Raw genomic sequence first — 13,774 nt, 5'->3', positions numbered from 1 at the left:
GATGAAAATAGGCTAAACTGAATCTTAATGTATATGTAAATCCTTTTACAACTCCCGCCCCCGTTTTGCTTAGTAAGTACTACTTTGACGAGTAAAAAGTCCGTGCTCGGCCTTAATTTGTTACGAAAAGAACTTAGGTGAACCTACTTAGGTGAAAGATTTTGCCTGGGCATTAACTAGGTGCTGAACCATATAATTTTTGGCAATATTGGCCCCCTATCAGACTTAAAGTCGAGGTCTACGGCAACAGACGCACATTCTTTGAACTGATTAATTAAAAATAAAAAGCAAGTTCAAGATAACCAGATAAACTATTACTCTTTTCTCTATAGAGAACAGTCGCTTTTATGTTGTTAGTTCTGCAACTTGATGAATTTTGGATCCGCAGTGTTGTCCGTCACGATGACATAGCTCGGGAATGTACCAGACGTAGCCAGAAGTCTTGGATATTTTGTCTCGAAGTTGGCTTCTTCTTCCAGTGTCGTAATTATTTTCCCAGATTTGCTCTCCAGAACGTATATTGAGTGTTTCTCTCGATCACAGAGCAAGAGTTCGGATACTGATAGAAAGGCAAGACCACTCGGCGCCTGGAGAAGGAAATCGTCTTTCCATATTAGGAACCAAAGCTGCCGGCCTTTGTAGTCGAACAACCTTACTTGCTGTGTTCGCCAACTTGCCACTGCTATTACGTCAGAGAACGGTGACGTAGCCAGTGACGTAACACGAGAGAGGTTTGTTGAAAATGACTTCAACACTCGTGGCGAGATTTCGCTCACGAAGTAGAGTCGTGAGTACAAATTTGGCTTTCGATGGTCAGGGTCACCGATTATGGCGATATCGCCACTTCGTAGAGTTCCAAGACAGTTAGGGTTCTCAATTTCACTCGGCCAATCCCATTCTTTGATTTCGGTCAAGTCTTCGTTTAAGATCGAAATCCACCGAAAAAACTCTCCATTCAGACCTCGTCCCTTTTGAGATACAAGTACAAAATTCGACTCCAACACCTCCATGTCTAAAATTCCCCGAATTTCTCCAACTGAAGATTTCCCGACTTGACCTTTCTCGAGGTCATAAATCCGAATTTGGTTGTTGTTAGCATCAGCTAGAAGAACGGTTCCATTGGAGTAATTCATGGCGGAAGCAACAAAAAACGGTTCTTTTTCGTTGCTTTCGGACTCGCTGATTTCCCCTCCATCAACCTCATCAAAACCTCCCGGATGTAGATTTTCGTCGCCCTGTTCATCTTCGATGTTCCAGTTCTGACCTTGACTTTTTGATCCATCCGGCGAATCTAGGTCAACTTCTTGGCAGATCCAGCAGAAACAATTCTCTTTTCCTTCCAGAGTATTTTTCAATGTGCATTGCTCACGCACTGCCTGCTTAATGTAATTCATAAGTTTATAAACATTGGTGCGTGCGTTTGTTTTTCCACAAATAACGAAATTCTTGAAATTATTCAGATATGGAAAAATATTTTCCAGCTGAATTTCTGACTCGCTTTTTGTGTCGTCCGGTTCGGCCTGGATAGATTCTTTTCTTTCAACGTTTTCGCTTATTTGTGATTGCTCCTCATTTTCGGCATTTTGTGCTTCGTTTTCTGTTTCGATTTGTGAAGTACTTTCGGCAGCGTTTTTATTATCTTCGGCTTGCTGCACAGCCTCTGTGTTATCTGTCAGTCGATCGATTTCCGCATTTTCGGTCTGTTCGATTATATGATCTGAACTCTGTTCATCGGTTTGTTGGCCGATTGTGTGTTCAGCCGATTGTTTTGTGTCAGCTTCGATCAAACTTGCTTGTAATTCCTTAATGGAAAGTTGCTGATTTTCACCCAATTGGGGCAAAGAATACTCAGGCTCAACAGTTGTTACAATAACAGGTTTTCCCGATTTTAAAACTGTATGAAGTTTCTCGTTGAATTGTCCGTTTAACTCGGCTTGTCTCGAAATACAAACAACTATAACTTTGCTTCGCTGAACAGCTTCGGCGAATCGTTTCGGGTCTTTATCGTTCCATAAGTGGAAACCCTCGCGTTCCAACTTATTTTCAAGCCTACGTACGTTTATGTCGACTTGGTTTTCAAATTTGGTGTTAAGTTGATGACAGATTAGAATTTCATAGGTTTTCAAAACCATTCTTGAGACGTAAACAACAAATTTTGAATGCGCGATCAAATTTTAATACACGTTTATAATAATTCTCTTTAATAGTTCTGCGTTATAAAGCTAAGCTTACAGATAAGACGTTTTGTTACCACGTGTAGAACAAATCAGCTCAGAAATAAAAATTGAAGTTATTTTTTGCAAACCAATGAGTGTAGTTAATCAATGAGTGTAGTTAATCAATTAAGGCTGGTGCAAGTCTCAAAAAAGAATTGCTCGAACTTCAAAAAAATTCAACTCAAGCGTACAGCAAAAACATTTTCAGCATACATTCATTAATAAGACTCGTATCAGAGGTTGCCGAATGAAGATTCGTCTAGGTAGGAATTATATCGAGTAAGCTCTAATCAGATTTTTAATAATCTATCAAAAGAGTTTGATATGACGTCTTATAGAATCTTACGGGATAAAAATTCTGGAATAATTGGATCGCTTAAATAAATAGAGATGCATTTAGCAGTAGCAGAGTATTAGTAGAGGTACTTATATGAATATGGCTATCGACAACTTGCCACGAACAAAACTATTTGAAAATTTTTTCGAAGTAGCAGTAATAATATATGTTTTCACCAGGCTAATTTAGTCTCAAAAACGTGTTTTTTTTCAGAAGAGAAGGGAAACAGACTAAAGGTGCAAGAAAAGTGTACATGGCTTTCGGGGGAGAGATACTAAACTTGTTATCAAAAACAACTTAATTTGGGTGGGGGTTATCGTTCGAATGTGCTAATAAAAAATGTTGTTTGTTATTTTGATTTAGATTAGATATATTAGTTTCCTTTGATTGCAAGTGTTTTGTATGATTGTAATTTTAGTTGTGAGGCTCTTGTCGAAAGTCACTTCCGTTCGTTTTCGACAAAAAGAAGTCATGTCAGTGACATCCTCGGCCCCAACTGTAGGATCACGAACTTTTGCTGTACTGTATGATAACGGTGTAAAATCAGCAAGATAAGACAAGATAAGATAATCGATCGCAAATATAATAATTGGAAAAGGAAGTTTGGGAGGAACCAAAGTTATGGGCGACTGAAAGGGGGACAAACTAAATTGAGCAAAAGAATATCCCAAAAAAAGTTTGACACGCAAAAGGACTGCAAATATGGTAACGATGCTTGACTAATGATCGCAAAAATTAGACATTTGATGTGAAACTTTGCAATAATGTAACTTGTTGCATCAACTTTTGGAGACGACTTGACCTACAATTCTATACCTTTTCCTGTTGAAAACTAAAGTATACATCTGCTTGTGAGAACGAGAACACAAAATAATTATTTTGTTTATTAAGACTTTGCTTAGCTTGATGACTGGTCTTACTTTCTCACCATGTGGAGTTCTCAGTTTCACGGAGCGTACTACACCATCTGAACCGGGGTAAATTTCTATGAATTTTGCAAGAGGCCAGAGACCTCGTGGCGTGAAGTCTTCAAGTAGCCAAACCAAATCATTTACCTTGAGGTTTTCAGAAGTTTTGTTCCACTTCGACCTTGTCTGTTGATTAGGGATGTATTCGCGAAGAAATCTATTCCAAAAGTGCGAGGCTAGTTCTTGAGCAGATTTCCATGACCTGGACACGGTGACTTTTTGCGATTCGAAGAGACCATGTGGGTAGTTAAGTGACGCTCTTCCGAGTAAAAAGTGGTTAGGCATGAGAGGCAGAGGATCGTGAATTTCACTCGGGACATTAGTTAGAAGTCTAGAATTCATATTGGATTGAATCTCACATACCAGTGTCCACAAAATATCATCTGAAAGGGTTCTTGACCCAATTACTTTGTACAGAGAGAACTTGAATATCTGCACTAGGCGTTCCCAACTTCCACCGAAGTTTGGAGCCGCAGGAGGGTTAAACACCCACTCAATTTCGACCTGCATCAGATGCAAGTGACTTGCAAAGTCTTGGGAATTTTTAAGGCTTGCAATACTGGATTGCAAAGAGTTATTTGACCCAACAAAAGATTTTCCACAATCGGAAAAGAACTTTTTTGGTTTTCCTCTACGGCTTATAAAGCGACGGATGTAATTGATTGTTGAATCTGTTGTCAAGTCGACGGCAACTTCTAGACGGACAGCGCGTACTACTAAGCACGTGAATAGGAATATGTATCTAGTCCCGTTTCTTCCATGTTCTTTAACTGGAAAGGTTCCTACGAGGTCTAAGCCTGTGGTTTGGAAAACGTGATGATTTTCTCTTGGTAGTCTGAACTCTGGGAGGTCAGCCATTTGGGGGGCAGCTACTTCTTGGATCATACGTCTGCATGGAATACAATGTCTAACTGTTTGTTTGACTACCGCCCTGCATCTAAGAATCCAATAGAGTTCCATTAATAAACTTCTAGTTTGTTTGGTGAAAATGTTTGATCAGTAGTCTAACACTCTGATTATTTCCATCTAGGATCAACGTGAAGCGCGCAGTTTCTAGTCTCAATGCTTTAGACAATCGTCCTCGAGCACGCAAGTGCTGTTTATGATCGACGTATGGTGATAAAGAGACAATTCTACTGGTAGATGATACTGCAATACGTTTTCTTAAGTTCGAAATTTCCAATTTAAAATCTTGATTTTGGGCACTTTTTTATCAAGTAATTGTAAGCTTTTGTATAATGTGCTAGTAACAACTTGGATTCCTTTTCCGGCATTTATCTGCAAACAAAAAGCAAAGCGCTGCAACTCTAAGTAAACGATTCCAGTTGCTGAAACGCGATATGTCAATTTGGCATTTCAGTTCTTTTCTTGGATCTGCCATTATAATTTTAACATGTTGAGCAGAGTAAATCTTGTTTCGGTCACGTGTTTCTATTTTGACACATGAAGGATGGACCTAATAGCCAACGTGAGTTGACATTCATTTGGTGAACGTTGTAGCTTCGGGTACCATCGTCAGCGGGAATTCTGGTAGACGAAATGTAGAACCAATCTTGGGCGGAGGAAACGTCTAAAATTTTGGCTAGTCTGTTAGCAATGAAGATCCGATGGCGAATCTCAGGAGTCCGTAGCCAATACAAAACAGTCGTGCTATCAGACCAAAAAACTTGTTTATGGATTTCAATATCCATCTCATCTCTGACAAATTGCGCTAGTTGAGCACCATATACCGCAGCCTGTAGTTCCAAATTAGGAATCGTCATCCGTTTTTTTGGTGCAACTCTTGCTTTACCGATCAGAAATGCGACTGAGACGGATTCGTCAATGTGTTCAATTTGTAGATAACTGACTACTGATAATGCTAACTCGGATGCATCTGTGAACGTGTGTAGTTCAATCGATGAAATCGGTATCTCCTTTAACAGTTTGCGAGGAAGATGTACATCCTTGAAAGACGAAAGTTCTTTTTTCAGATTCTCGAAATCAGAATTCTCATCAAGTTGTAATGGCTTGTCCCATTTTGGACCGTGGTTCCATGCTGCTTGGAGAACTTTGCGGAATCTTATTGTAAAGGGGGCGATAATTCCTAAGGGATCAAAGATGGAAGCAACAAAACGAAGTAGTTTACGCTGACTCGTTTTTTCATCATGTTTGATCTTATGGAACAATTTTTGCTCTATAACAAATGTATCGGCTTCTGGAAACCAGGGCAAACCGAGAACCTCTTGACTTTGTGGTGCGGATGTTTCTAGATTAAGTCGGATATCCGGATTCAGCAGGTCAAGAAGAACTTGTTGACTATTTGAATTCCTCTTTGTCAGATTGAAGCCACTAGCAGCAAGAACCTTGCGAGTCTCATGGACAATGTCTGAAGCTTCATTTGGACTTGATACGGCAACATACAAATCATCCATGTAAATGTTCCGCTCTATGACCTTTTGAACACTTGGATAAGTTTTTGCATTGTCCTGAGCAGATCTTCTGAGCGCGTAGGACGCTATGCAGCGTGAATCTGTTGCACCAAATATATGACTGGTGTATTCATAGGTTTCTATGCGTCCATTGTTCTTCCAGAGGAAGCGTAAGTAGGGTCGGTTTTTAGGGTCAACTTTCACCTGCATGAACATTTGTTCTATGTCTGCGCACAGCGCAATTCGATTCTCACGAAACCTCATAATGACACCAGTTAAATTGCTGAGCAGATCTGGCCCTTTCAGTAAATTAGAGTTGAGGGACTGACCCTGGAAAATGCTGGAGGCATTTGCAACTCTACGAACCTTACCAGGTTTATTTTCATTGGTCACTGGGTGATGAGGCAAAAAGGAGACATTATCTGTTAGAGATTCGGATTCATGAACTTTAACAACGTATCCTTTTTCCAAGTCTGCGTCCAGAGTAGCCTTGTACTTTTCCTTTAGTATCGGATTTTTTGAAAGCTTTTGATCTAATTGGTCAAGTTGTTTTAATGCTAACCATCTGTTGTTCGGAAGAAATGCACCTTCCTTCCAGAGGAGACCTATTTGATAATGACCGTCAACAATTTTGGTTGTGGACTCTAAAATTTCAATTGCTCTTTTATCGTTTTCCGACAAAGCTTTTCGGGGCGATGCAATGCCCAAATTTTCCTCTTTCATCCAATTTTGGACTAATTTGAAAAGAGAGTAGTCCATATTAAGGCAGTTTTGCACCTGAGTATACTGTACTTGTGTAGACTCATTGAGAACTAAATTCGTTTTACCGGCGCACTTCCAACCTAATGGAGTTTCAACTCCCCATGGGGCATTTTTTGGACCTTTTATAATTTGTTTATAGTGAATCAAGTCTAAGTTGTCAATGCCTATGATAATTGAGACATTGTTCCGTTCAAGTTCAGGAAAATTTATATGACTGAGATGATCATAATTTTTGCACAAAGCGTTTAGTTGAGCTACATTCACTGCAGACATGTTCAATCCGGTACTGCCATAACATCATTGAGTCTGACAGACTCGATAGAGCTATCTATTGGCTTTATGTCAAAGCAAACTTTAGAGCAATCAACTTCCTTAGTCGTGTGATAACCGCTTATAGGCATTTTACCTGTCTTTTCGAGGTTAAGACCAAGTTCTTTTGCTGTTGATTTCAGAAGTAGATTTTGGCAGCTACCGTTGTCTAGGTATGCGTATGTTTTCACAAACTGGTTTCCATTTATCAGTTGACCTGCCACAAAAACTACCTGGCCTGTGCCAACAAATTGCACTGGTTTAACGTTTGAGTTGCTTTTGTTCATAAAACTATCGTGCAGAAGTGTGTTATGTCTTTTGCCGCAGCCTTTTGAGCGGCAGACATTTTTTGGATTGCATTGATCTACATGATGATGTCAAAACAATTGAAACAAAGCTTTTGTTTCATTACATGATCTTTCCGTTTCAGGGGACTCAGTGCTTGGAAATGTATGCATTTGTAAAGGTATTGGCAATTGTCAATGTTCGGACAACTAACGCTTTCTTTCGTCTTAGACTGAATTTGCCCTTGTTCCCTGTTATTAAATTGATGCTTTGGGCTCAGATTTTCATTAATTCTAGTAGAGTGCGACGTTTTCCAAGCCATTTTATGAACACCAATGTTTTGAGAAGATGGGAAACTTGAGTTTGTCGGTAAATCTCGGCATGCTTTCGCATAGTTTAGGAGCCACTCAGCAAGCGCGTTCAAAGATGGCTTTGTCATGGTTTTTTCTTGGAGGTGACGGTTCCATTCGAGTCTGACTGGATTTGGTAATTTTGCAAAAGCTATGTTCATGTTGATTGTAGAGTGAAGATCATGAATAAAACCGAGTTGTTGAAAGGTGTCGACGAGCGTTAGATGAAATGAGGAGTACTGCGTATAACTTTCCGGATTTGATAAGTTTGGGTTTCTAAAGTTTGACAATTTGTCAAGAAAAGCATTGACAATCCTCTTTGAATTGCCAAAATGATCTTGCAGTCTTGATAGAGCTGCTGCGTATAAATCACCGTTGCAACCGTAGTCATCAGCTAGTGCTTTAGCTTCACCTGTGACCAGTGATTGCAAATGGATCATTTTTTCAGCTGAAGACATGGGTGACTGGTCGATAGTTGCTTTGAAAATGCTATACCATTTTATCCACTTCATTTGATCGCCGTTGAACGTTTCTGCGTGCAGTTTCGGGACAGATTTTTGGAAGCACACTGACATTGAGCTGGTTGAACATTGGTTTGAACTTTCCGCGTTCAGAAGTTCTCGATGATCGAAGTTATTGCTTGATGCGTTACGATTTGTTTCAGGAAAAATACTCTGAGTGGGCCAATCGAAGGAATGTGCGTTAAGCAATGACGATGGAGCGGCGTTAGCATCAAATAGTAAGCTGCTGGGTGCAAAAAAACTAACATTGTTGTTCACAGCGGGCGCTGATGAACTAACTGCATATTGCTCCTGATTGCTGATATTAAGACCAGGTTGAACTGGGTTAGAAAATTAGAAATTAGAGCTGTCCGGCGGACAATTCGGTCTTTTGATGGCACCAACACTGAGACTGAAGTCCTCTCCAGTATTTATCTGTGACTTCCCCTTGACGTATTTTTTGAAATTATCGATACACTTTTTAACTTCTATCTTAAGACGACTATGTTCGCGAGAACAATTACTCTGTTCTGATGGATCAATCAGGATTATTAATTGAGACACTACGGTTTCAAGTTTTCAATGCTTCTCTTTTATCTCCTCAACTGTTTCCTGTAGTATGTCAACAACTTCTGATTCATCAATCGAGGAGTTTAGGTAGTCAAGGTGATAATGTATATCGTCCGTTATCATCATTTTGGAAGATTCGAGCATCTTCTGTTCTTGAAGTGTTTCTGGCTTTTCTTCAGAGAGGCTCTCTGTTGGAGCACTGGAACATTGGTGAAGATTTCCCAAGATAGTTGTTTCTCTCTGGTCGCTCTCGGAGTTAGCTGTTGACCGAGTGTCTACCATGACTAAAACGTAGACTGTTTTCTTTACTTTGCTGGAGAAAAATTTTTGGTTTTTAGTTTATGCAACTCCCACCAGATAAGCAAAAACAATTTTAACTTCAAATTACTTACTGCTTGACAATTATCTTGTACAAACGTTTTCAAAGGGCTACTTACCAGCGCAATCTGGGTCTTTCTACATATACCAGTTACCTACCTGTTAAATGCTTACCTGTTACCTGCTACCTAACTGCTGAAACTTAAACAAATTAAGTCTAATTAAGGATTGTTGATACACTTACCTGCAAACTTATTCCAAACTTACCTACCTAGAAGCTCCCTAATTTTACCTACCTAATACCTGCTACCTACCTGCTGCAATTTTTACCTTCTTATACCTACCTGCAAACTTATACCAAACTTACCTACCTAGAAGCTCCCGAATTTTACCTACCTAATACCTGCTACCTAATTGCTGCAACTTGTACCTACTTATACCTAAATTCTAATTACCGGTAACTCTGTTGCTGGATACTTGCAATCTGCCTGTAAGAGTTTTTACCACTAGGTCCACACCTATAAGTGAAATTCAGAAAGTTTGAGATAGTAATCAAGCTGGGTAGTAGACGAAAAGCAAAGATAGCGTGAGTGGTATGGAAGAAAAGAGACCGGCGAGTTTGGGGCGGATAAACCCCAAAACTGGAAAGCAAAGAAAGAGCGTGGGGTTGGGAAGGCAACCAACCTGTGGGGTTTGGGGTGGGTAAAACCCCAAAAACCGAAAGCAAAGAAAGCGCGAGAGGTTGGGAAGGCAACCAACTTGGGGGGATTTGGGGCGGGTAAAACCCCAAAAACCGAAAGCAAAGAAAGCGCGGGGGGTTGGGAAGGCAACCAACCTGGGGGGATTTGGGGCGGGTAAAACCCCAAAACCGAAAGCAAAGAAAACGCGGGGGTTTGGGGAGACAACCAACCTGGGGTGATTTGGGGCGGGTAAAACCCCAAAAACCGAAAGCAAAGAAAGCGCGGGGGGTTGGGAAGGCAACCAATCTGGGGGGATTTGGGGCGGGTAAAACCCCAAAAACCGAAAGCAAAGAAAGCGCGGGGGTTGGGGAGGCAACCAACCTGGGGGGATTTGGGGCGGGTAAAACCCCAAAAACCGAAAGCAAAGAAAGCGCGGGGGGTTGGGAAGGCAAACAAACTGGGGGGATTTGGGTTTGGTAAAACCCCAAAAACCGAAAGCAAAGAAAGCGCGGGGGATTGGGGAGGCAACCAACCTGGGGGGATTTGGGGCGGGTAAAACCCCAAAAACCGAAAGCAAAGAAAGCGCGGGGGTTGGGAAGGCAACCAACCTGGAGGGATTTGGGGCGGGTAAAACCCCAAAAACCGAAAGCAAAGAAAGCGCGGGGGGTTGGGAAGGCAACCAACCTGGGGGGATTTGGGGCGGGTAAAACCCCAAAAACCAAAAACAGAGCGCGCCGGTAAATAATAAGATAAATTTTTAAAGACTGTCTTTTGGTCTTTTGAATCTGCTTTCAGTCTGTTGTGATGTTTTGCGAACCCTCTTGCTGTTACATTTGGACTGTTTTTGTAAAATTTCTAGATCTTTGGGTACTGAAACATCAAAAAAAACTCATGGTGCAGATCAATTGTTTCCCATTTCAATCAATTTTTTAGAGCAATACTTAGCTTTTTCAGGGGTTGAATTCGTTGCCTGATGTGGTTGGGCGCCAAAAATATGTTATCAAAAACAACTTAATTTGGGTGGGGGTTATCGTTCGAATGTGCTAATAAAAAATGTTGTTTGTTATTTTGATTTAGATTAGATATATTAGTTTCCTTTGATTGCGAGTGTTTTGTATGATTGTAATTTTAGTTGTGAGGCTCTTGTCGAAAGTCACTTCCGTTCGTTTTCGACAAAGAGAAGTCATGTCAGTGACAAAACTAAAGCATAAAACACACTATTTCGGCAGTATAATGTTTTAAATCAAAACAATAAAAAACAGTAGTAACGGGTATATAGCTAAGAAAATACGTCAAAAGGAGGTCGCATAACACATAGAGAAGACAATAGACTAAAATAAAAATAAGCACATAATTTTACACACAATGGAAATGCTAGGAGATATTGATCCCAAATAAGAATCTGGACTCAAGCTAATGATACATTAACCCCTTACTTTTGCTCCCCAAAAATTTATGCTCTGTTGTTTTTCCTTGAGAGATACTTTGCAAGCGAACTGGCAAGAAATTGGTAAAGACGAATAAGTTGAAAACTTTCAGGGCTGATATTTATATTTATGCTCTTTATCTTTCTTTTATCTTTGCACAATGTTAACTGTAATAGCATCTAACCAACAAAAAACCTGCATTCAACATGAATTGAGTTAAACTGCATTCAATTTTGCTCCGAACCAAATTTTTCCATTCGGTCCTGTTGCGCTGAAACGAAATTTGTACTTTCAGCAGTACGCGAAAAATCGATCATATTAATCCTAATAAACAGTGATCCGACAATAGACTATAATTGGCAAATTAATTAATGATAAAACGAATGGTCATTGGAGATAATTGTTCCGACCCCTCTTGAGAGGGGAGGAACTATATACTCAAATGGTTTTTTTTGTTCAGTCAATTTTGGCCGATCGATATATTCATCGTAGAGAGTTGAGACTGGTATGATTAGAAAGCTTGTCCAGCGTAGATTATGGAATTAGAAAGATTTTTTTGATTTTCGCTTTTGACAGGGAGATATCGAGGTTTAAACTTTTGAGAAAATAGAGTGAATTCCGTCGATTTCATTCACATTTTTTCGGAATTTTTGAGTAAAATTTCGCGAATTTTGATAAAAGTTTCAAACATTTTTCAAGAAAATGTTGTTAAGTTTACGTTCAAAGACAAAATATATTGTCGGCTATTTTCATTGAACTTTTTTTTCACAAATTCGGGCTAAATATTCCACAAAATTCAGACTTTTTCATCAAAAACAGCACGAAATCGGTTTCTTTAGTCCACTCAGATTAAATTTGCAAGAAGTGCACACCCAAAAACCACTAACACAATTTTTTTTAGACTGAAAAGGCGGCTAATTCCACTTCAAATTTCGTTGAGAGTGCTAGGTAAAAAAACTTTGCCGTTTTTTGCTAACTTCATTCGTTTATTATCAAAAACGCAGCCTTTACGTTTGATTTTTTAACAAACAAAAAATATATATCAAGACATTCCAAAAATTGAATATTCCTAATGGACAATCAACATGAGCAGGACTAGTTCTGTACCAATCTTGAACCGTTGCAATCCAAAAATAATTCGGATTGTCATCAGTCGGTTTTTTATTAAAAAAAAATCGATCTTTTTTATATTAATTAAATGACAGAACATTTCAAATCAAAGCTCACTAGTGATAGGTCCTATTGGCTTCCTAATTAGCTCAAAATTAATATATCTAGTTGATTGTTTGAAAGCTTATGGTCGTTTTGACTTTCAAAATATTTGATTTTTAAATAAAAATGGCTTATTGAACTTTGCCTCCGTTTTTCTCTTAAGTTGGTCAACTTGTAGCTTAGTGTCAGCAATCAAAGACTGCTCCTTCTTTCTGCTAAATTCAAATTTAGTCTTTATTGCGGTTTTATGCATTAAGTTTTTGGTGTTCTGGCTTTGGTACTACTAGATTTCACAATTTTTTTTAATTTTTAGTTTTTGCCCATTTTAAATGTTTTCGAGTTTTGTCAAATTATCACGTTATTGTCAGTTCATAAATCACATTTTTTGCGTTCAATGTAACGCACAATTGATAACATTGAATTATCCTAAAAGATATAGATTGTGGTTCTTTACCGCTTCGACAGCACTTTCTCGAAGAATTTAATTGAATTTTTAATTTTGTCTCTAACTGTCGTTTTTACTTTTCTTTTTAGGCGTATTTAATTTTCTGTACAATGACCTGGCTTTATTCCCCTTCCTGGAAGAATAGATGAGCCGATGCTCTGAAATTAGAGGATAGATAATGGCTTCTATGACCTTGAAAACAATTGTTTTCCAAAATAAAAAAAAACATTTCAACTTCGCAGTTTGGTTCCTTTTATTGTCCGTTTGTTACCTGGTCTCGTTAATTAAAGGTTAAAGATGACATTCTTTTTGTCAGGGGAAGGCGTCAAAAGGGATTGGTGTCACAAAGCTTAATGTTTTAAAAGAATTCGTTATGACTTTACTGGCTTCGACACGGGTTTTTCACAAAAAAAAGTAAATTATTATTTGATTTTTGTCATTTTTGACGTTCTTTTTGTATACGTAAGACTTGTTCTGGATAATTGCAGCTCTAGAGGGCTTCTTTTGGAAGAATAAACGAACCTATTCAATTTTTCATTTTGTAATTAATGGCTTTCATGTCTTTGGATATAAATTTTTTCGATAAAAACAAGTGTTACATAATCTTGCTTCTTTTTTCTTTTTGGTCTCATTATTACCTACTTTCATTAAAGAGAAGTCATATTATAACTTTCAAGGGAAGGTGTCAAAAGGGATTGATGTCACAAAATCTAATATTTTAAGGGAATTCGTTATGAATTTACTGGCTTCCACACGGGTTTTTCACAAAAAAAAGTAAATGAATTTTTGATTTTTGTCATATTTGACGTTATTTTTTTCGGACGTAAGACATATTCTGGATAATTGAAGGTCTCAAGGGCTTCCTATGGAAAAATGGACGAACTTATTCTTTTTTTCGTTTTGTGATTATTGGCTTTTATGTCTTTGGAAATAAATTTTTTTCGAAAAAACACAAGTGTCATATATTTTTGCATTTTTTTTTTC

The 13,774-nt window shown here is 38.7% G+C and overlaps 2 protein-coding genes across 2 annotated transcripts; both read right to left on the bottom strand.

Annotated features, from left to right (window-relative positions):
* Nucleotides 1-257: 257 nt before the first annotated feature.
* On the bottom strand, nucleotides 258-2,257 carry LOC142344090 (uncharacterized). Its single transcript, XM_075395573.1, has one exon. The coding sequence runs from the start codon at nucleotides 2,130-2,132 to the stop codon at nucleotides 354-356; it is 1,779 nt and encodes a 592-aa protein (XP_075251688.1). The 5' UTR covers nucleotides 2,133-2,257; the 3' UTR covers nucleotides 258-353.
* Nucleotides 2,258-4,942: 2,685 nt separating this feature from the next.
* On the bottom strand, nucleotides 4,943-6,967 carry LOC142345029 (uncharacterized). Its single transcript, XM_075397112.1, has one exon. The coding sequence runs from the start codon at nucleotides 6,965-6,967 to the stop codon at nucleotides 4,943-4,945; it is 2,025 nt and encodes a 674-aa protein (XP_075253227.1).
* Nucleotides 6,968-13,774: the final 6,807 nt, after the last annotated feature.

Source organism: Convolutriloba macropyga, chromosome 8 (genome assembly GCF_964194025.1).
Source record: "Convolutriloba macropyga chromosome 8, txConMacr16.3, whole genome shotgun sequence".
Classification (NCBI taxonomy): Eukaryota; Metazoa; Xenacoelomorpha; order Acoela; family Convolutidae; genus Convolutriloba; species Convolutriloba macropyga.
This window is presented reverse-complemented; position numbering and strand designations above follow the sequence as displayed.